At 45.6% G+C, this 21,196-nt stretch overlaps 8 protein-coding genes across 8 annotated transcripts; 3 read left to right on the top strand and 5 right to left on the bottom strand.

The window, feature by feature from the left end:
* Positions 1-359: 359 nt before the first annotated feature.
* Positions 360-1,702, top strand: V8C40DRAFT_284079 (Lactonase, 7-bladed beta-propeller-domain-containing protein; the record flags this gene model as incomplete). Its single annotated transcript, XM_083222090.1, has 2 exons — positions 360-772; positions 856-1,702. 2 exons carry the CDS (start codon positions 360-362, stop codon positions 1,700-1,702), a joined length of 1,260 nt encoding a protein of 419 aa, XP_083067563.1.
* Positions 1,703-3,196: 1,494 nt separating this feature from the next.
* Positions 3,197-4,749, bottom strand: V8C40DRAFT_284077 (SGNH hydrolase-type esterase domain-containing protein; the record flags this gene model as incomplete). Its single annotated transcript, XM_083222089.1, has 4 exons — positions 4,638-4,749; positions 4,085-4,530; positions 3,881-3,991; positions 3,197-3,806 (listed from the first exon to the last, which is right to left on the bottom strand). The coding sequence occupies exons 1-4, from the start codon at positions 4,731-4,733 to the stop codon at positions 3,197-3,199; spliced, it is 1,263 nt and encodes a 420-aa protein (XP_083067562.1). The 5' UTR covers positions 4,734-4,749.
* Positions 4,750-5,306: 557 nt separating this feature from the next.
* Positions 5,307-7,904, bottom strand: V8C40DRAFT_284075 (glycoside hydrolase family 67 protein; the record flags this gene model as incomplete). The annotated part of the gene is made up of 1 exon (XM_083222088.1): positions 5,307-7,904. The coding sequence occupies one exon, from the start codon at positions 7,902-7,904 to the stop codon at positions 5,412-5,414; it is 2,493 nt and encodes an 830-aa protein (XP_083067561.1). The 3' UTR covers positions 5,307-5,411.
* Positions 7,905-8,538: 634 nt separating this feature from the next.
* V8C40DRAFT_271139 (glycoside hydrolase family 5 protein) lies at positions 8,539-10,061 on the top strand (the record flags this gene model as incomplete). Its single annotated transcript, XM_083220250.1, has 3 exons — positions 8,539-8,981; positions 9,037-9,183; positions 9,260-10,061. The coding sequence occupies 3 exons, from the start codon at positions 8,539-8,541 to the stop codon at positions 10,059-10,061; spliced, it is 1,392 nt and encodes a 463-aa protein (XP_083067560.1).
* Positions 10,062-11,626: 1,565 nt separating this feature from the next.
* Positions 11,627-13,261, bottom strand: V8C40DRAFT_271138 (general substrate transporter; the record flags this gene model as incomplete). Its single annotated transcript, XM_083220249.1, has 1 exon — positions 11,627-13,261. The coding sequence occupies one exon, from the start codon at positions 13,259-13,261 to the stop codon at positions 11,627-11,629; it is 1,635 nt and encodes a 544-aa protein (XP_083067559.1).
* Positions 13,262-14,416: 1,155 nt separating this feature from the next.
* Positions 14,417-15,890, bottom strand: V8C40DRAFT_132187 (alpha/beta-hydrolase). Its single transcript, XM_083211066.1, has 3 exons — positions 15,606-15,890; positions 14,937-15,324; positions 14,417-14,795 (listed from the first exon to the last, which is right to left on the bottom strand). The coding sequence occupies exons 1-3, from the start codon at positions 15,653-15,655 to the stop codon at positions 14,457-14,459; spliced, it is 777 nt and encodes a 258-aa protein (XP_083067558.1). The 5' UTR covers positions 15,656-15,890; the 3' UTR covers positions 14,417-14,456.
* Positions 15,891-15,947: 57 nt separating this feature from the next.
* On the top strand, positions 15,948-18,601 carry V8C40DRAFT_258553 (uncharacterized protein). The gene is made up of 4 exons (XM_083218749.1): positions 15,948-16,520; positions 16,588-16,615; positions 16,667-17,140; positions 17,187-18,601. The coding sequence occupies exons 1-4, from the start codon at positions 16,048-16,050 to the stop codon at positions 18,351-18,353; spliced, it is 2,142 nt and encodes a 713-aa protein (XP_083067557.1). The 5' UTR covers positions 15,948-16,047; the 3' UTR covers positions 18,354-18,601.
* On the bottom strand, positions 18,537-20,419 carry V8C40DRAFT_258552 (purine-cytosine permease family protein). The gene is made up of 3 exons (XM_083218748.1): positions 19,883-20,419; positions 19,440-19,827; positions 18,537-19,384 (listed from the first exon to the last, which is right to left on the bottom strand). The coding sequence occupies exons 1-3, from the start codon at positions 20,291-20,293 to the stop codon at positions 18,612-18,614; spliced, it is 1,572 nt and encodes a 523-aa protein (XP_083067556.1). The 5' UTR covers positions 20,294-20,419; the 3' UTR covers positions 18,537-18,611.
* Between the last annotated feature and the right edge of the window lie 777 nt (positions 20,420-21,196).

Here is a 21,196-nt window from a genome sequence, read left to right as displayed (position 1 = left end):
TAGTAGATCTAAAAATGCGGCATAGAGAATGACGAGGCTTGCTAGCTTTTTTTACATTAGCGCCACAACGTACTGCTTGGCTCAATGACAGTTAGGATTAGAGTCGTAATCCTAGGGTGGCTCATTTTGACAGTGTCCCTATATCAGCGATCTTCCATAAGCGATTTTCGGCAAAAGAAGCGATTTGCGGCAAGGCTTAACTAAGTTGTAGCCTGTTGGTAAATATATAAGTTGTAGTTAGTAGTTATTAAATCGTTTTCTAATCGAGCTTTCAGTCTGCAACATCAGATCCGTCACTATCTCATTGCCCTCAGAACTTTTATTTCCTGCTCACTTGCCATTTCGTCTCCCCATCGCCAATGTTTCACATAATGTTTAACGTAGGCCTGCTCCTTCTTATTGTAGGCTCAGTCCTATCCGCCTCTATCAATCACCGGGAGTTGTCGATGTTACGCATTGCTCACCAAGAGCGAGGCATCCTCACTTTCTCATTTGACCATAGCAAATCGTCGTCCAGAAGTCTAGACCTTCTTGGCACAACCCAAGCCGGATTCAGACCAGGCTGGCTGCACTTGCGCGACAATCTGCTTTACTCTGTATCGAGAACGAGTTACCCTAATAATTGTTCAAGCTCTGGAGGGGTTTTTTCTTTCAATAAAAACACCGAAGACCCTGACGCCTTGAGTTTTGTTCTATCTCAGTCCTCAAATGGTATGGGGGGCGTTTTTTGCGATGTTGCCAGGGACGGTAAGACTTTATCTGTCGCAAACATGTGAGTATTATATTCTTCTGTCTAGCTAGGAAGAAGCCTTTTTCTTTCTTTCTTTTCTTGGACTCACTCGTTCGTTTATCTAGCGATGGTTCGACTGTATCTATCTATCCTTTGTCATCGCATGGCATTATTGGCGACGCTACTTTTATCTTCAAGTACAATCTCACCCATCCAGGGCCAGGAACAAACGAGTCGCAGATCCAGAGCAATCCACATGCTGCTGCTTTCGATCCTACTGGAGAATACATGATAGTACCGGACCGAGGCGCAGATCATGTCTACGTCTACCATGTCGACGGGCCAGACCGAGTAACTCAGATTAACAACATCACCCTCGAGCCAGGAACGGGACCTCGCCATGTCACATTCCGAAAGTTCAATCGTACGCGGACATTTATGTATCTTGTTAGCGAGCTGGATAACACGGTCAGAGTATTCGCTCTCGACGGCGTCAACAACGATAGCCGTGGCCCTCCACATTCGTCCTTGAGCATCACCCTGGTCCAAATTATCTCAACCCTTGGCCCTGGCTCAAACCGCTCAGAGCCAAACAATATCAACCTGGCCGCGGAAGTGGCCCTCTCGAACGATGGGATGTTTGCTTATGTGTCGAACCGTAATACAGTATCGTACAGCACAGACACACTGGCCATCTATTCAGTCCACCCGGATGAGTTGGAGCATCTGGTCTATATTGGGAACACCCCAACCTACGGCAAGATTCCAAGACATTTCTCACTTTCTCCCCAAAATCGGTTTATTGCAGTCGCCAACGAAGTATCCAACAATCTGATTATATTAGAACGCAACCAAACATCCGGACTTGTGAACTCAATGGTCGGGAACGTGACCCTGGGTGACTTTGATGTTACACAAAACAATGGACCGATGGCTGTGGTTTGGGATAGCAACTTCAAAAATTATCTTTAATATGTTGAGGAATACATTTGCTATAATAAGTTGGGGTTTTGTAAGTTAGTATAGATACAACATTCCCAGGAGATTAATGATAATTATATAATATGCTAGGATTTATTAACTTAATATAAATTTCTTGTCTCCATTATAGGAGACAACTTTGCGTTGCTTTGCAACTCACTCAACAATGCGCGTTATCGAAATCACCACTCCGACAACCTCCACAACGTTGACAATTGATCCTCACTGGTTTTTCTACACGGCGAAGTATTGCCTTTGCGCATCACCTCAGAAGCCTCGTATCACAACATGCGGCCGTAATTCCCTACCCGTGGCCCTTGCCAGGCATCCAAGCTGGCTTCCGACAACTTATCGCAAGCATGAACTTGTTACCGAGACTCAAACCGTCCAAACCGATGCAAGTATCGGTAGTTACATTTGGAGGAAAAGGGGAAATGCGACACTGGTGATCTGTGTGCAAAGATTACTGAGAGATATGACCACATCCGATATACATCGTTCACTCCAACCATTGCCTATATCGTTACCGACTACCGACCCTCAAAGACCTGTCGCTGAGCATTTTGACCCGGATATAAAAGTGTAAGGTATGATTACAAGGCTCGCAAGTACCCAAGTCCAGGATGCCTATATATTCAGCTAGACAACGATCTTTGATCACATTCTTCTCACGCATGGCCAACCGGTTATTTGTGATCTTAGCTCATGGCCAGGATCAAGACGGCCACGGCGGGAACATTCTTTGTCAATCCAGTATCCCTATAAGATCAAGACCATGCAACAAACATGTTATCCGCCCCCATCCTCACCTTATTAATCCACAATCTAAACATTAAAGATCAAGAACAACACCGACCTTGCCCTAGTGAGCGCTCTCATGCAGATTTGTGTCATGACGGTCAAAGTTCGAGATAGATAAAAGTCCAGATCTTCGCTACGAAAAGAGAAAAAGTCGCACCACTATAGTTCGCATCTTTCGCTACTGTTGGCCTTGATCCAAACCTCCAATACGCAATTGCTTTTGTTCTTATCAATTGCTTCTCACGTGGTTCTGGCGCCCTCAGTCACAGTTCCCTCTATTTCCCCGTCTACTGAGCATTCATCTACTGAATCACACCATTTTCATAAAAATGGCAAAAAGGTGCGCATCTGCTATTAAGATGACCTTCAGAATTATTAATCTCGTTGTCATCAATGGTGGAAAGATGGGCTACGTGGCCGACGCTGATTCTTCCAGCGACAGGGTGACGAGTGACATATCACACAATAATATCTAGTAGTCATACTTGACAGGCTAAATCTCCAAATTTTAATTTAATCAGCCGTTACCAATTACATTCATCTGTGTATTGATTCTGGATTATGAATCGAAAGCTGGGACATAGCATTCCTCTAAACTGGTTACTACGGCTGTACAGGCTCTCTTATCTTAAAGCATAAATGTAACCTCTATGATAGAATAGAATGTAACATAACTCAGCATATTTAAGATAGTTTCTCAAAAATATCGATCGGAAAAGAGTCTGCCATGGCGTAAAATGCGCTCTGATTAGGGTGTAATCCATCGCCTGAGTCATATTCTCTTTTTAGTAACGAATGGTGTGCTGGGTCCCGTAAGATCTCATCGAAGTCAATTACAGCGTCGAAGATACTGCTTGCGCGAATCCAGTTGTTGACAGTCTGTCTCGTAGACTCCCTAATTGGGTTCCAGTAAGAGTTTGGGGATGTATTCCCACACTCTTTAGGGTCCGCTTGCGAAAGGCCAAAGGGCGTTAACGTTGCTACAAAGATTGCAATGCCCTGAGATCTTAGTCGGATAGCAATTTGCTTATACGATGCAATTAGCCGACTGCTAAGGGCCCCTTGACTACAGGAATCGGCGGGTGCCATGCCAATATCGTTTATGCCTTCAAATATCATAACGCAGCTGACACCAGAAAGAGATATAATGTCTCTGTCAAGTCTACTCAGCACGCTGGGTCCAAGATCATCATCCATAACACGATTACCTCCGGCCGCTTGATTCACTATCGCAAGGGAAGTATGTAATCCGGATGTATTGGCTTGCAGTCGCCTAAATAAGATATCCGGCCACCTTTATGTGTAGGGAGTCAGCACTCAAATACAGTAAAGCTTTTTGGTTCGAGAGTATCGAGAGTATCAACGCACCGGGTATCGCCATTCGTGATGCTGCATCTGCCGTCTGTAATGCTGTCTCCAATGAGGGCAAAGGCTCGCGTATCTCGAGGTGCAAACACTTCCACACCACTAATGTAGTACCTGTGTTAAGGTCAGAATATTTCAGAACAAGATATAAAAGTGAGTATTATATCTCTGAGTAGAATTCTTCAATCAACGAGAATCTTTACCTACCAGTGATCATTCTGCTTGACGGTAAGGTGATTGAAGTCACCCTCAGACACATGATTGCCTTTAGTGAAATACGAGGTAGTGCGACTACCTGGGTGCGTAACTATGCACTGTGCGTCCTGACCAGCTTCAAAGAAGATACTGATACTCAATACAGTATTAGAGTTTAAGGGAAACCCAAAATTTACGGCGTCAGAAACCATAAGCGCTCCGGCTGGAATAATAGAAGATTTGCTTCCGCCAAATCTGACGTTCTGTATGGTTTCGGAATGAATCTCTGTGGTCCCCGACTTATCCTTGGTCGCTAGTGCCAGCGTTGTTTGTGATATGGTAATGGGCTTAGACCCGAACGCATTCGATAGCCTGACTCGTAAGAATTTCTCGGTTCCAATTGATAGTCGTACGGTTTGACGAATAGTGGTGTTAGAAAAGGCCACACCATCTTGTATCTGCGACGGAGGTTTTATTGTGAGTTTGTGTAGGGTATTTAGAAAGGCGCTCAGACTTGATGCGGTTGGAAGTTACAGCTTTTGCCAAACTACAGTGTTATACTCACAAAGTCATCTGGGGGAAGGTTATCACTATCTGCAAGCATTGGCATACTAGCCCAGGTGTGAACCCAATGCCCTTGGCTGTTTGAAGTTGAACTCATAGTAGCTGGACTGTCGTAGTTAGGAGCGATAATTCACGAGTACTTGCTATGGTTGATCTGTAGTAGTAGGAAAATACTGGCTTATTAAACAGCCTTTCATAGGGACACATGAAGACTTGGTGCTCTACCGGGTAAATTTGCAAACAAATGTGCCCACCAATCATCAACCTAGTAATCTGAGTAGCCTAAATGCAGAGGGGGTAACGGACCACAGAGGTCAGAAGTTCTTTTAGCAGGTAGTGGGTTTACGTTCAAAGAAGGAAACAGGGAGGCCTATGCTGAACCTATTGAACAGTGTCTCAACCCATCACCATTGAAGCCTCTGATTGCAACTAGGGCTCTTCGCTCTCTAAGTTTTCCTTTCATTGTGAGCACACATCTTCTCTACTTGACGTTATTTACAGTCTACATTAACTATTAAAAATTGTAGAGTGTGGCTGTTCCTATGCGCGCAAAAATAGAGGCAAAAACTTCTTCACGAAATACAGTCCTCCGGCCAGAACGATTCCGAAATGTGTTCCGTTCAAAGCCTGAGACCAATACCAATGATCCAATGACGACTCATGAATCAGATATAGAATTAATATATATGTATTTTTGTCTTCAAAACCTAGAAATGCGTCTTCGGATGCTTCTATCTATATTTCCATGTAACCTTTTCTAACCAGCTGAACTGCTCTAGTCCACCACACCTCGTGGCAAGAATGAAACGTAGTCTACCGGGGCGAGTTCGTTCCCATCCGGCTTTCCAACGATCTTCAGTGAATCGCCTTTTTCGACATTCACACTATTGAAGGTGACTCGAGTAGCAGAATGACCGTCAATACGATCCGAGAAGTCATGGCTCAGTTTGTCCTGAAGATCACCTGTCCAAGCACCAACTAACTTTTCATTCAAAAAGACTTGATATTGAGATCTGCCACCCAGATGATCGTAGTAGTTAATTGCAACGTCGTAAACCCCAGAGGGAAAAGTAACAGTACACTGTGCAGTACCGATATTCGCCCCTGGGATCGTCGCGATCGCTTTTCCTCCAGAGGCAGCCTCGAATGGCGTGACAGGAACCACTGCATATCCTTCAAGCGTCATATCTTCCGCCTCAATTCTCCATGCATGGTTACCAACTCGGTTATGTTCGTCTTTAATGCCACACTTGGCGTAGTAGAAATTGTTGATGGAGTCTCGCCATACCAGTGCATGGCCTGCTTGATACCGTAGACGGAAAGCCACATGGTCAAATCGATCATTGTCTATCAATCCCCGCAAAGCTTCCCACTGCTGTGGAAATGTCTGGGCGACAAGAGCTCCGGCATAGTGGGAGTCATAGAAGTGCTGAATGACGGTTTTACCAGACTTCAGACGATGAGTGTACGGAACATGGTGAAACCATAAGAGAAGCTCATCGGGAGTGGTATCAATGCGCTCAAACCGCTCAGCAACAACTTGAGGATATTGCCCAGAATTTCCTGTTCCAGTGGCGACAGTTCGATCCATGCCAATCGAATGTGCATTAGCACGAGTCCACTGACCCCATCCATTTCCGTCCTGCGACGCTGGGCAGGGACCATAATGGCAATGTGTGACAATATCGCACAAAGTTTGAATGCCGAGATTGCCACTGTAATCCTCATATGTTGGCCATGAAGCCATGGAAATACTTGTTATGGTATCCACGATGGTTTTGTGTAAACCGAAGGTCAGCTGTGTCCAGCTTTGGATTATATCAACTTCGCTTTGCTGAGGGTCCCAAGTGCACAGTCCATATGCATACAAGTTAGCCATAGCAAGATGGCTTCCCAACCATGTAGGGTCGTTTCCTACATTAACCACAGCCGCGTAACCACTTCTACTCCAGTTGAAGCGTTGACCAGATACTATATCTCGGACCAAGGACTGCTGACCATCTACATGTAGATCAAAATTGAAAATGGTCTTCCAAAGCGGTGGTAAATACACAACATGATCTTGTTGGCCAAGATACTCTTGTGTCACTTGCAATTCGAGAATAATAGGCGTTTTCCGCAGGTGAGCAAGAAGGGGCGACGGTGGTTCCCGGATCTGAAAATCAATGGGGCCGTATTTGATCTGAATAATGACATTATCTTCGAATTGAGTATCCAGACCATCAAAGTACTCAACCGCAGCGTTCGCCCTGTCATTCTTCCAGTCAGATTCATCAAGGTGGTGGTTGTAGACGAAGGCCCGATACATGACGACGCCGTCACCGTGAGGCTGCAGGGCTCTGGCAAACATGTTCGCACCATCGGCAAGAGTGCGACCATATGTCAGTGGACCTGGCTGTCCTTCAGAATTCGCCTTGATCAGATACCCTAGCATATCAGGGACATGACGATATAGCTCAGAAGTAATGCTCCCCCACCAAGCAATAACGTCGGGATCAAGAGGATCAGATGTGCGCAAACCTCCGAGGCCTTTTGGTGTATCAAAATACAGAGAGATGCCAATTCGAACTCCCCATGGTCTCATTATGTCCGCAATCCGAGCCAGTCCTTGCATATTTATGGGATTAAGAAGATTGTAATTGGAGTTGACGTTATTCACAATCAGGCCATTCAGCCCAACAGATGCCAGAAGCCGCGCATATTGTTGAACACGAGTCAGATCTTCGAGCACGTATCCGTCCGCAAAAAATATCGAAGGGCCTGCATATCCTCTCTCAATGGTACCGTCCAGGTTATCCCACTGATTTACCCACCGAATTGGAGCGCTGGGGTTGGATATATGCACATTGGGCAGCGGCTGGTTCCGGGACAGAAGCCTAAGGAACTCAAAAGCGCCGTATAGTGCACCTTGTTCGTTTTGGCCGATGATCTCTGTAGCCTTCCCATCTTTACAGATGAGACAGAATCCATCCTCTTTGAGAGACAGTGTATGAGGAGTGTCCCGGCCAGCAGATAAGAATGTTTTCACAGTTCCTACAACAATAGAGGAGACATCTGCGATTCCCGGGAGCTTCGTCTCCAGGTTGACACTCTGGCCCAATATTTTAGACAGACCGACTTGCAGCTCTCTTGCGGCAGTGAATACAGGACTGCTTTGGTTGCCCGTAAGGGAGATAATTGTTGAGTATCGGGAGCGTAGGTTGGCAAACTCGTCAGGAAGTGCGGCATACCGCAACCAGCCGTCGAGGCCAGTCTCAGACGGGAGCATACTCAGAATTTTGACCACGAAGGAAACAAAGGGAGAAATTCGGAATATTTCAGGCTGGAGATACAAATGTGAGCAGTAAGGTAAGCTTCATCGACTCTGTGGTCAAGTTTTGGGAGCTGCAAGACACTAAATAACCATGGATGCTACCAGCAACTGTTATCTAAGTAGCAACTCAATCCCCATGTTTATCCAACGCATTTTCGACAATGCCGATTACCATTAGACGGCAAATTCACTTCAGCCTGAGATACTCAATGTGCAAAGTTTTGTTCAATATGCGGGGTAGTTGCTCCGTAAAATCAGGGGAAATGCAGCAGTGGAGCAAGTAGTGATTCCTAAAGGGCCAAAATTGGTTTTGCCAATTTAACAGCCACTAACGACAAGTTGCGCAAGCTGAGATCAGCGTTAGGGGTTGAAAATGCACCGGCTAATATGCTTGACAAGGTTTTAGGGACATGGCAGGCGTTATGTTTTCTGAGAATCGTATAATTATCCAGAATACCTACCTTTCAATCAAGCAGGGGGGATACACGTATGCATATAAGAACTTTAGTCCCTGCTGTAAAACAAAAGACATTGTGCTTAGCAAATTATAGGAAGGTCTCTCTTGACAGTTACTTGACACAGAAAAGAGATGAAAGCGATCGCCCTTGTCACCGTGGGGCTCGTGGGGTCGATTGTGCCAACTGCCACAGCAGCCAAAATTAAGATCAATACCAGTTCAAAGCTGCAGCGCATTGACGGTTTTGGCTTCTCCCAGGCATTTGGGCGAGCTTCTGAATTTCAGGCTGCAGACCCTGAATTGCGAAAGAAGGCACTCGACCTTCTCTTTGACACAAAAACAGGTGCTGGGTTCAGCATCATCCGAAATTGGATCCCTTCCACTACTGCGCTTTCCATTGAGCCAAACAGCCCTGGCTTGGCCTCCAATAAGCCCAATTACACGTGGGATGGCGACGATGAAGGCCAAGTTTGGTTCACCAAGCAGGCTGTCAGCTATGGTGTGAAGACTATTTATGCGGATGCATGGAGTGCACCTGGCTATATGAAGACTAACGGAGATGAGGCTACGCCGGGGTATGTATTATTAGGCTCTTGGACGTAAAGGATCGCAGCTAATAGCTTCTTCCAGATATCTCTGTGGAACAACTGGCCACACTTGCTCAACTGGTGACTGGAGGCAAGCTTTCGCCAACTATCTTGTTCAATACGTGAAGTTCTACAAGCAAGAAGGCCTTGACATCACCCATCTTGGATTCTTGAACGAACCAGACATCGAGTATGTGATTTCTTTGTCTTGCATACAGGCTCGTATCAACATGTTCTTGCTGATGCTGATATTTACGTCTTAACAGGGTTGGATACTCGCAGATGCAGATTAGTCCCAACGCCCAAGAGGCCATCTCCTTCATTCCAACCCTCTACGAGACAGTCAAACGCGCACGATTGGATCTGAGGCTTACCTGCTGTGATGCAGTGGGCTGGGATTCCCAAGCCAATTATACTAATCATCTAATGGCCACCGGAATGCAGAAGTACCTCGACATTATATCTTCCCATATGTACTCAGGCGACGCTACATTTCCCATAAGGACGAACCTGCCCACCTGGCTCACAGAGGCAGGTGTTGAGACGAGTACTGCCCCATTTACTACGACATGGTACGATAATGGTGCTCTGAATGAGGGTATGACGTGGGCGAACAAACTAGCAACAGGATTTGTCGATGCTGGACTCTCTGCATATTTGTTCTGGGAGGGCTTTGAGATTGGTCAGAACCAGTCTGCAAGCCATCTTGTCGATGTTCTTGGAGATGAACCCGAGCCCTCCAGCGTTTACTATGCTTTCACCATGTGGTCTCGATTCATTCGTCCCGGTGCAAACCGCATTGCCGTCAGCGGTGCCTTGCCAAATGTCATTATCGCAGCGTTCCAGAACATTGACAAATCTGTCATCGCCATTTTTACCAACAACGGCAGTTCGTCACGGCTTGCTGATATTGCTATTCCTGCCGGGAAGAAACCTAGTGCACAAGTCTGGTTGACCGATAACGATCACAAGGTGTCTGAAATCAACTTTAAGCGGCGGGGCTCGTCTATCGAGGTTGTAATTCCTCCCAACAGTGTCATTACCGTCAAGTTTATTTCGCGATTATAAGCGGTCTAACGACCCATGTGGCAGCACATCCGACTAGATAGCTGGCAATAATATTTATTGCAGATTAATTTTATTACTGCTTATTTGCAAATACTTTTGCCGTTATTTCTGAGTAATGGCTGTATTCTAGCAGGAACAAATTCTGTAACAACACCTAACTGACTTGTTTAGTTTGAGGGTAGTGACTAAAGTATGCTACCGGGTCATTTCATCACTATTATTTGTAATTCCCAATTAGATCACCTAGGAGGAGAGGCTCTATCCAATTGCAGCACGCGTTACAATAATACCCTATACTTTGTGCACTTGGGTGCGTTTGTCCAGAGACTCCTTTGGAAGCTGCTACATACCGCAACAACTATCTTTTCTGGCTAATGCTAGAATGTGGTTCCCAACTTCCCCCTCCCCCCTCGTTAGTGTAAAGGATCCATCCCAGGGTCCCTTCCCCTCCTCTTCTGGAAATGGAAACGCGGGGAGGGGTTGCGACGCCTGGGATTCTACCCCAGATGCTAATCACGGCATCTTTCTTTTGTTTTTTACGCTACGCGTAATGTCCTTTTGCTCTCACAAGGGTAATAAACTTCAACCTGTGGGCCCTAAGTTAGATCTTTCTCCATTTGAATCTTTTCATTATCTCACTTAGGAGCATACGCCCTATATTTCTGGTAGAGATAGGATGACAAAGTTATTGGTACAGTGGTACTCAGTCAGGCCCTTCTCTCCTCAGTCATCAGGTTATAACACTATTATCGCACCACCTTGGCTTCCTCTTAGCCAACCTGCTCGTTATAGTTTGTGGAATCCTCTAGTTAATTTTTCCGGCATCTGACGCTCTTCTCCATTCGAGTCTAACCGTGCCGGTTCTCCGGACGATAGGAACGTCCAGGTCACTGGAGCATTTACCCCAAATTCAATGACGAGGGTGTCGACATCCAACACCAAAATGGTTTTGTCGCGACGTATCGCCAAAACGGCACTGAATGATTGGTCGGAAAAATGCCTTGACGGGTAAATCCTTAAAATTTGTACATACCAAGCGGGCTCCTCTTTCGGTTCGCGAGACTGTGGAGTTGAAGGATCTTCCATAGCGTTCACGGGACGAAAATCGCAAAGCTCGCTACAAATAGAATAGAATGTAGTGAGTAAATTACATACTGGTTATTCATAATGTAATATCATTTGCTTGATCCACTATGGTCAAGAAAACGGCTCATTCTCATGATAAAACAAAAATAATGTTGGAATACTGTAATGTATTTTGATCAGTTGTTTTAAAGCTCATTAGCTTGCAATGAAAGTTTTGTGTTATAGTGGGACATCGACTTTACTATGATACTACATATATTACACGCCAAGTGAAGCAATTGCTTTTGCAACAATACGATAAATTTATTTGTGTCGATTCTGCAGGGGAACTGGTTGCCAGCGATCACAAGAAGTAGTATATTACGACTCAGCTTCAATTCAAACACAGTATTATATTAGATCTGACCAAGCTAATAGCATTACTAGTTCCATACCTCCATTCAATAGTCTGAGAGCTGGAATCACGTCAGGATGTGTGTTTAATGCTGTTTGTGAAATTCGGACATATCCGTGCTGTCGACAACCGCATCTTTGAATTCACGCGCTTTTATATTCTGGGAAAACAAGAGATCCAGTTCTTCATAAGTCCTACCTTTGCTTTCTGGGAGGCGAAAATAGCCCCACAACAAACAGAGCAGAGCAAAAGCGGCTGCCAAAAAGGCAGTCTTGCCCTTCAAATTTCCCGCGGTAGGGTTCAGAGTATAGGGAGCCACAGTGGCGCTGAACACATTCGCAACGTTGTATGCGTTACGAGCCAGAGATATACTCTTGGACCGTAGGCGTGTGGAAGATATCTCGCCAACAACGATGAAGGCAGTCGGACCAATAGTCAACTGGTAGACAACGTACCAGACAAGATACATGATAGCCTGGCCGTAACCCAATCCCGTGGTTTGGTGAGCAAGTGCTAAAAATCCAAGGATAAACATAGAACAAGACATGCCGGCATATCCACAGAGCATGATTCCACGTCGGCCAAATCGTGCAGTAACAAATACCGAAAGTAGAGTACACAAGAAATGAATGCCGCCTTGTCCAATGGTCATTTTATAAGCGTTTGCTGCCGGTAACCCAGCCTGCTCGTAAAAGTAGGACGAGTAATTAGCTATGGCAAAACCGCAGAGAACCTGAGATGCCCAGACGACGCATCCGATTTCGGTACGCCACAGGTTTGTTCCGCGAAAGCAGTCCCTGTATGAGGCACCTTCCGTCATGGCCATCTCTAGGTTGGTGGTTTGAACCATCAATGCAACGGATTGCTTGCTGGTTTCCGATCTCTTGGACGAAAGTCGCTTCATAGACTTTTCAGCTTCTTCGATACGACCTTTGCGAACAAGCCACCATGGAGACTCAGGAGCAAAAAGAAGTGGGGGAATAACAATAACGGGCCAAATCCACTGGATGGCCAGCGGGATTCGCCAGGACCATTCGCCAGTGCGATTTACCAAGCCGTAGAGAACGCCATACGAAACGAATTGGCCGATTCCCCAGCAAAGGACAACGAAAGTCTCGAGGTATGCCCGAAGAGCTACTGGAGCAACCTCTGAGGCATATGCCGGAGCCAAAGTGGTGAAAACGCCCCACGCCAAACCACACAGCAACTCGCCGGCAAAAAGCACTTCAATGGTCTTGGAAAAGAAGGGGATAAATAGAACCCCACTGAGGAATACAAGCGTTCCCAAAACGGCTTTCTTGTGACCAAACCACTCAGTAATAAGACCGTTGAGATAAATGCCAACGATATTACCCAGAGGGCTAGCCAGTCCTAAAGCAGTCTGCCACTTTGCCTCCAATTGGTATTTCCCTTGTCCTTGGGTATGCCCAAATTGCTGTTGAAAAGCGGGATAGGCGAACAGAGAGCCGATAAGAGCCGTGTCGTATCCGTCCATAATGACTACGATTGAGACAATCATGGACCACATACATGCTTGCGGGTACATCTTGACTGCCTTGAGAAAGGTCAAGCTATGTTCTTCTTCCGTTGCATTGCGAGCATCTTCGGCGATGTTGGTCCAGCTGTCGGCTGTTTCGAAGGCTTCAACTTGCGGCATATGCTCCGCCGCTATTTTCTTGTTTGTCTCTTGAGACATCTCCAGAGATTGGGTATGAGCCATGTGCTCGTTTAACGTAAATGAACCGCTTGTAAGTGAAGAAGTAGTCAGATTCAGCGGCACTATGATGTTGAATATGAGATATCGGTCCTTGAATTCTGCCAGTAATACCTTTGGCTTTATACCCCACGCTCTGCTACCTCTAACCAGATATTAACAGGGTTGGATGGTGAAAGCATTCATATCCCGTGTCTCTTTCGCTACCAATTTAGCCTACGATACACGATTCGCTATTTGTTTAGCTGAGAAACTTTACCCTACCAATCGGCTAAATCTCCCGACGACGGGTAAATCCTCTTACAGTCAAGTAGGAATGTAGAAGTCATCAAAATCGTTGGATGGGAGAGCCGACCAACGGTCATAGCATTTCTACAGGCCGAATCTTCGAACGAGAACTGCCACATATCCATTTAGTGGCGATATGCGGGGTTGGAAAGCAGGGGAAAACTTAACCGTTGTTGGTGATCGCTGATCTTGGAGGTGGGTGTAATGTAGCAGACATTAGGCGATTGACAGTCGATCAGCTGGGAAGAATATTCCGTCCGGGTCTGTGTTGCAATCGGTAACTGTGCTTCCCAACCTAGGTAAATCATGTTTTACGGGGTTCATGATTTCGATGTCGTAATCTAATGTAAAATTTAGGGCTTGTAGTGTAATGGCCATATACTGTGAAAACGACTGGGGGTTTATATTTGACACTTGTTAATTATCACAGCTGAAAGAACCGTCACGTTAAATGCCAAAACGCGCAGCTCCTCTGGCAAGTGGGTGCCCTACCCTGCTCACGGCAATGACTATGCCATTTGTTTATGCAACGATGCTAAATCTCCCTGCTAATATTACCACAGATACATAGCTCTAAAATAGAATTACGGTTCTGCGATTACGAGAGCTCATGAGAAAGGGAAAAAGGTGTAGCTCTCTTGGCGCAATTCATGTTAGGAAAGAGTCCAGAGTCCGTGGTTATTCCCGTTATTCACTGCAATTATAGCCAGACCGTTATTGAGAGAATCGATTCCTCAAAGCTTGGAACAAGTCTTCGATGGATGAAATATATAGATATACACCTATATTACTTCCATCATGACTAAACCTAGCTACGATAGGTTCAACATACAGGCTGCAGCTTCTACTAATTTAAGAATACATAAACCTCATGACATAGACTATCTTTATCTAAATAGAACTCATTATCTATTTAAACGAGAGGACCTTTATTAAGATACTGATCAAACCAAGCAATAGCCTGGAAAAACGCTTGCTCCTTAGACCACTTGAAAACCGGATTACTCAAGTCACCACGAACACCAAAGCCATGCGAGACGCCGGAGAATAAATTGATTTGGTATGGAAAGCTTTTCGTCTTGAGAAGATTCTCCGTCTTGTAGCGCAGCTCTTGTGGGAAAAGGTCGTCATACTCAGCAGCCGCTATGGATAGAGGACCTTGAAAGCCTTTGATCTCATCGTCATCAACGTTGGAAGGGTGAGCCATATAGCCAACGTTAATCTTTTCTGCGCCAGAGTGACGAGCAACATACTATATAACCGTGTTAGTGTACTGCTCTTGAAATTTTTCAGAACGAATTTTTAGGGGTAGTAGATGCTTGAAATAATGTGCAGGACATCTGCCGATCTGGAGATCAGGAACAAAGTATCATAAAATAAACTCTCATCTTACCTTTGCTCCAAAACAATATCCAACTGCACCAATTGCAGTAATGTTTAGCTCATTCCTCATGTATTTTATGGCTTCTTCGACAGCGGGATCCACATATTCATTAGTATGAGGAGTGGATTCATTTCGGAAGCCACCCATCAGCCATTTCATCCAGTCAAAATTATGACCAGGGATCTCCGTCAATCCATCTCCGTTGAGAATGTCGATGATCAAAGTTGTGTAGCCATTTTCCGCATATTGATCAGCCAACAGCTGAGAATTGGTCCAGATGCCGAATACATCACTAAGATATAAAATACCGGCGCCTTGATGGTTATTGGTGTCTTTAGGAGTTGCGAGATACGCATCGTAGTTGCCAATTTTGAAAGACTTTCCAGTAGTCTCGCCTCTAAGAAGACCAAATAGTTAGCATGGCAACCTTTGGAGTCCTGATAAAGGAAGTGAGTGGCGAGCCCTCTGCTGTTGATAAGACACTGAACTAGAGCAGAATAGTATAACTCTTAAGATAGAACAGAAGGGCTTGCAGAGACTACATAAGCTGCAGGTGGGCTGAGTTGTGTATTTGACTCAATTTCTGTTCATCTTGCTTTTGAAAAAACAATTGAAAAGACAATACTTCAGTTGCATCTGTTGCTATAGCTGTTGTGATAGACAATGTGATGTACTTACTCATGCTTGACACCCTTAAAGCAACAAGATGCAAGAGGACGAGAGGCCATTTTATAAGCTAAGAGTTGTTTCTCTGCGGCGCAAATATAGAAAATAGAATGATTTCCGAGTCTCCTTGATGTTGGAATGCCTCCATGTGTTCAGACTCGAAACCCTCCATGATACTTTATACTATTGAGAATATTGTCTATTATTGACGATAACCTACACGCTCTCGGCTGCTTTAACGAAACGTCGGGACCGATATAGTTTCGGACGTTATAGAATGTCCGGAAATCACATGACTGTTACTGCAGTTAGCGCACGGAAATCTTCTCAGACTTGCGGACTCTTCACATCGTCCGGTCGTGAAGTTTGCGGCCTCTTATGCGCAAATTGCAGGTCAATTCGGATGACATCGGACATTTGAAGTTTTATTTCTTTCCATTTTAACAGGCTATCGATGGATCGACAGGCTGAGGATATGGAGGAAGCGGAGCCGAAGCTGGATGGAGAGACACCGTCCACAGACGCGGGTCCAGGTGCGCCACTTAATGACACTCCATTCTCCCAGCAGCTCGTGAAGTCACAGCGCATCCTCGCATGTGTACTTTGTCATCAGCGCAAGATCAAATGCAATCGAAAGTTCCCTTGCAATAATTGCATCAGAACTCAAGCGGACTGTGAGCCGGCCATGTTGGCCCCGCGCCGAAGACGCCGCAAAATCCCGCCGCCAGAGTTGGTAGATCAGCTTCGCGTCTACGAGAGCCTGCTTCGGGCGAATAATATCAAATTCGATCACCTGCGCAAATATAGAATTCCTGGTGATGATTTCCCAGTTATAGACGATGCAGATGACTTGTATCAGGAGAATGAGCGTCTGAACAATGCGAACCCTGGAGCAAGAGCACATTCGGAAATAATTTACGAAGCAAAGTATGCTTTGCTCAAATTGGCCATATCGCAAATATGCTAACAACTATCTGGTGTGCACCATCGGCAGAAACTATTGGCATGCCGTGAACCGCAGCGTACGTTGGCCCTTCAACCAATCAATCCCATGTGGCTACTTATGGGAATAGTACCGAGATAATGACAGCGATACATCATACGATGATGTGCGTGATAACCCTATTAAAAACACATGGGATTTGATATACCACGAAAATGATCAACTTCTGTTTGGCGCACGGCAAGAGCCAGCTGATCTCTCCTCGCTGCATCCAAATGCCGTACAAATCTTCAGGCTTTGTCATCTTTTTATTGAAAACGTCAATCCTCTCTTGCAAGTCGTACATGCTCCCAGTCTCCAGAGCCGCATCATAGAAGCGGCAGACAACATACCGAACATTGAACCAAACTTTGAAGCGCTCATGTTTGGCATTTACAGCATGGCCGTGGTAAGTTTGACAAATGAAGACTGTATTAAACTATTTGGCACGACAAGGAGCATTCTTCTCCAGCAGTATCATCGTGGCTCCCAAGAAGCCCTTCTCAACGCTCGCTTCCTAAGGACAGATGATCGCAATTGTTTAACCGCTTTGTTTCTCCATCTGGTAGGATCTTGCCACCCGTCAATGTTCAAATTCTGACCAGTTTCAGCTCTCAATAAGACCAAAAATGGATCCTCGTTCTGTTTCTTCCATGCTTGGAATTGCACTACGCACGGCACAGCGCCTGGGGCTTGATAATGAACCGGACTTGGCCAAGTACGACATTGTTGAGGCCGAGATGCGTCGACGCCTCTGGTGGTCTTTAGTTCTATTCGACACCCGCATTTGCGAATTGATTGACACTAAGAAGACTTCGCTGACTCCCACGTGGGATTGCCGCATACCTCTCAATGTCAATGACTCTGAGCTCCGAACCGGACTGAGAGATGGACCCAGAACTCAAACTGCGATCAGCGACTCCATTTTCGTCGTCGTGCGTGGTGTAATCGCAGATTTCATCAGACACTCCACTTTCTATCTTAACTTTACCAACCCGGCCATGAACGCTGCAACGAAGAATCCTAGCACCAAGTCTGATGTCAAGGGTGGTGAGGTTGACACCCTCGAAAAAGAGCTGGAGAGAAAATATCTGCAGCTCTGCAATCCAGAGATCCCGCTGCAGTTCATGACCATATGGACTGCACGAGGCTATATTGCCAGATATCGCATTATAGAGCGGCTGTCAACCCTGAATGGTCCAGTTGGAGACACCCAGCGTGACGCTCTAGGCTTAATGGCGGTGGACATGATTGCTTGTGATAGTAGAATCATGACGTCGTCTATCGTGAAAGACTTTCTCTGGCTGATTCAAATGTATCATTTCCCATTTACTGCATATATACAGCTCTTGCAAGACCTGAAACGGCGCCCTACAAGCAGCATTGCGGCGGAGGCTTGGTCGAAAATCGACGAGAATTTTACAGCTCGCCTTCTCTTTCAAGAAAATGCAAAAAGCCCTTTCTACCAAATGGTATCTAAAATGATACTTCAGTCCTGGGATGCTCGACAAGCGATACTAAACGACCAAGTTGGGCTTGTAACAACACCGGGCATAGTGTCATATCTTAAAAACAACACTAACATACACCAAACAGAGAATCCGAAATCTCTTGACAATATGCCCATATCAACGGCAAATTTTACCAGCTTGAACAACACTACGGCGAAAAATCTTCCTCTTAAGATGCTAGAGATGGGTTTCGACGATATATACACATATTCTTTCATGGAACTCGACCCCAATCAGATACAGTGGCTGAGTAAAGATTGGGATTAGTTGAACACGCTATCTGGCGATAATTTATTTCTGCAGACTTCATGAGGTTATATCTAGATACTGCAACTATCTCCAAAATCGACAATAAACTTACATAGCTCTACCTGTATTACGTCTCTACTCCAAGCCAAAACTCGACTATTATCTTACCGCTACTTTTGAACGACACAATGAGAAGAATTTGTAATGTCTTGACTTGATTAAAAAAATTATAAAGTATATACCAGTTTATTGAACTTATAAATAAATATGTAGAAATTACCGACCGGTATATTTCTTCTCAAAAAACCTGCCTATGGTGTATACAAGGACGGTAATAACTGCGCTCATATATATACCCACATCACCTCCATCACCACCAAACTTGGCTGCAATGGGTCCCACGTACCACGTCTGGCTCATGCCAGGTACACCTCCTGCCAGATACCCTGCGAGTAAAGCTGTTACAGCCGCAACTCCCCAAGGGAGCAGATGCGGTTGGTCCCAAGCCTCAAGATCATAGCCATCTTTGCGGCGAAAGACGCGATCCTCAAGTAGTAGTACCATAGTGAAGCTAACAGTCCAGTACCCCAGCAGAGATACGAAATTGTTGACGACATTGGACAGATTCTGCTGTCCCGCAATGGCTAACACCGCCACTACAATGGCAAAAGCCAGAGACCAGATGAAGCGAGGCACGGCGTGGAAGTAATGGCCTAGAAGCTGCATACTTAGGCCAGACGAATAGTTGATGGCAATATTGTTGCCGAGGACTGAAAAGGTGAGCAGCACGAGGCAGAAACGGGACCAAGCCTGTGGGTGGTAGATTTCACTAATGAGGCCTCCCAAGCCATGGTTGGTGTAGGCATCGGCGTATGGGGGGTAGGCGACCGTAACAGCAGCGTTTCCAAGGCAGCAACCGATAGTGACGGAAAAAGTGGTGGGAATAACGATGCCCCAGAAGGTGAGGAAGAAAGTCTTCCAAGCCGGAGTACTAGCGGGGAAGTTGCAATAATAATCTGCGGCGATCGAACACCAACCCGATGCGTTCGCTAGCAATGCGGAGTTAGGATATGCGTAATGAGGGGATGGGGTTTAATAACTCACAAAAGTTGATCGCAACAATGGTTAGAAATGTTCCTGAGTATACTAGGCCTGAGTTGCCGTCTTCGCCCGGGAAATCGGTTTTCACATGAGGCGCCGCCTGTCCGATGAGAACGCAGATGAGGATAAACGTGTAGATCCACGAGTATTTTTCGAAAGTATGGATCAGTCTGAAGCCAAAGATGGACACTACATAAGATATGATGGCAATAATGACGATACCAACAGTGATACTCATGGTATAGCCCGAGACAGCGCTGAGTATCTGGCCAACAACGACGTAATTGACGACTGCAAAGCCACCACCCACGACGATGTTGAGAACGCTACACAGTTTGGCGCCCCAGAAGCCAAAAGAGTATCGTGATGTGGCGATTTGTCTCATGCCGAGCTGCCTTTATTAGAGCCATTTTCGGAGTACATGAACTAGATCGATGTTTTCTTACCTTTGGTCCCAATGTGCCCGTAGTTGCCGTCATCAATGCACCAAGTATAATGCCAATAATCGAGGCCGCGATTGACTGTTTCAGGGAGAGACCAAACTCCGGTCCCAGCAACCCCAAGGGCAGAACACCAACATGAATGTTGAGCGACCACCACATGAGGAAGATGTTCCATACCGACGGTGGACGCTTCTCCTCCTCTGGAATCCGATCCACGCCCTGTGTCTCGACGCCTAGTTTACGATCGAGCCATGATTCGAAAGCGTTCAAGTACCGCAAGACGGCCCAGCGTGCTTGCAATTTGTGTACGCGATCTGCCGAGAGAACGATGGTTTGACCCGCTTCGACGTCGGATTGAATATTGCCTTCGGGAGTCGGAGGCCCCGATTCGAGGTCGCGCTTCTCAATCGACATGGTGATGAAATTGATGGCTCGGGCGGCTTAAAGGAAGGACAAAGCAACCAATACCAATATGGTTTCACATCACACGACAGCAACGCCGACGTGTGGACAAGGGGTCAAAGAGAAATAAAATCGTGCGCAACATATCTTTAAAGGGTTATTTCAATTTTTTTTCTTATCTCCTTTACATCATCTTATCAACAGTCAGTTTCCAGACGTAAAAAATCGATATGCCGTCTTTTCCGTCCATTCCAGTGTACGCAGATGAGTGATAAGAAATGGTGTTCTGTAATTGGCTCGCTTTAAGGACTGGGGTGGGTTAGCTTCCCGATATGGACATCCACCTTGCCCTTCTAGTGGCGATGTTCCGGGTTTATTGGAATCTTTGGGATTCTAGTCATGGCTTTCGGCCCTTGTATCTCGCAGGAGGGTGATGTAACCAGCTTATTAACGCTACTCTGCTACAATGTAGATAACTTTATGTATCTAGCTTGTCCGAGAACTCGTGTGAGATACAGCTGAAGACTTAGCCTCATATTGGCTTATATGTATGCATCAAACATGTGAAACCATTGCCACAATCTATACCGAAGGACTCCACCAACCGCTAGTGTAGCCTACAATGCCTATCTATATGGTCCGTGCCATTCCCTGACAGAGTGTAGGAATACTCGCAAACTCGTTTCTCTTTAGGACCTTCCCAAAAATAGTTCTTTCAGCGATAGCCTTGGTTAGCTACCCTGGGGAAGAACGCAAGCCTCTCTGCATTCACATTAGATGCAGCTTACATGATGAAGTAAAAGATGAAGGGTTCATTGAGATACTATCTTACTGCCAGTCTATATGATTCTATGCCCAAAACTAAAGTGGTAACGTTCTAATTTGACCTCATTAATTGCGTAACACTTCGTATGT

Source organism: Trichoderma camerunense (genome assembly GCF_050948025.1).
Source record: "Trichoderma camerunense strain CBS 138272 chromosome Unknown V8C40scaffold_28, whole genome shotgun sequence".
Classification (NCBI taxonomy): domain Eukaryota; kingdom Fungi; phylum Ascomycota; class Sordariomycetes; order Hypocreales; family Hypocreaceae; genus Trichoderma; species Trichoderma camerunense.
The sequence above is the reverse complement of the archived record's forward strand: the minus strand, read 5'-3'. Positions and strand labels throughout refer to the sequence as shown.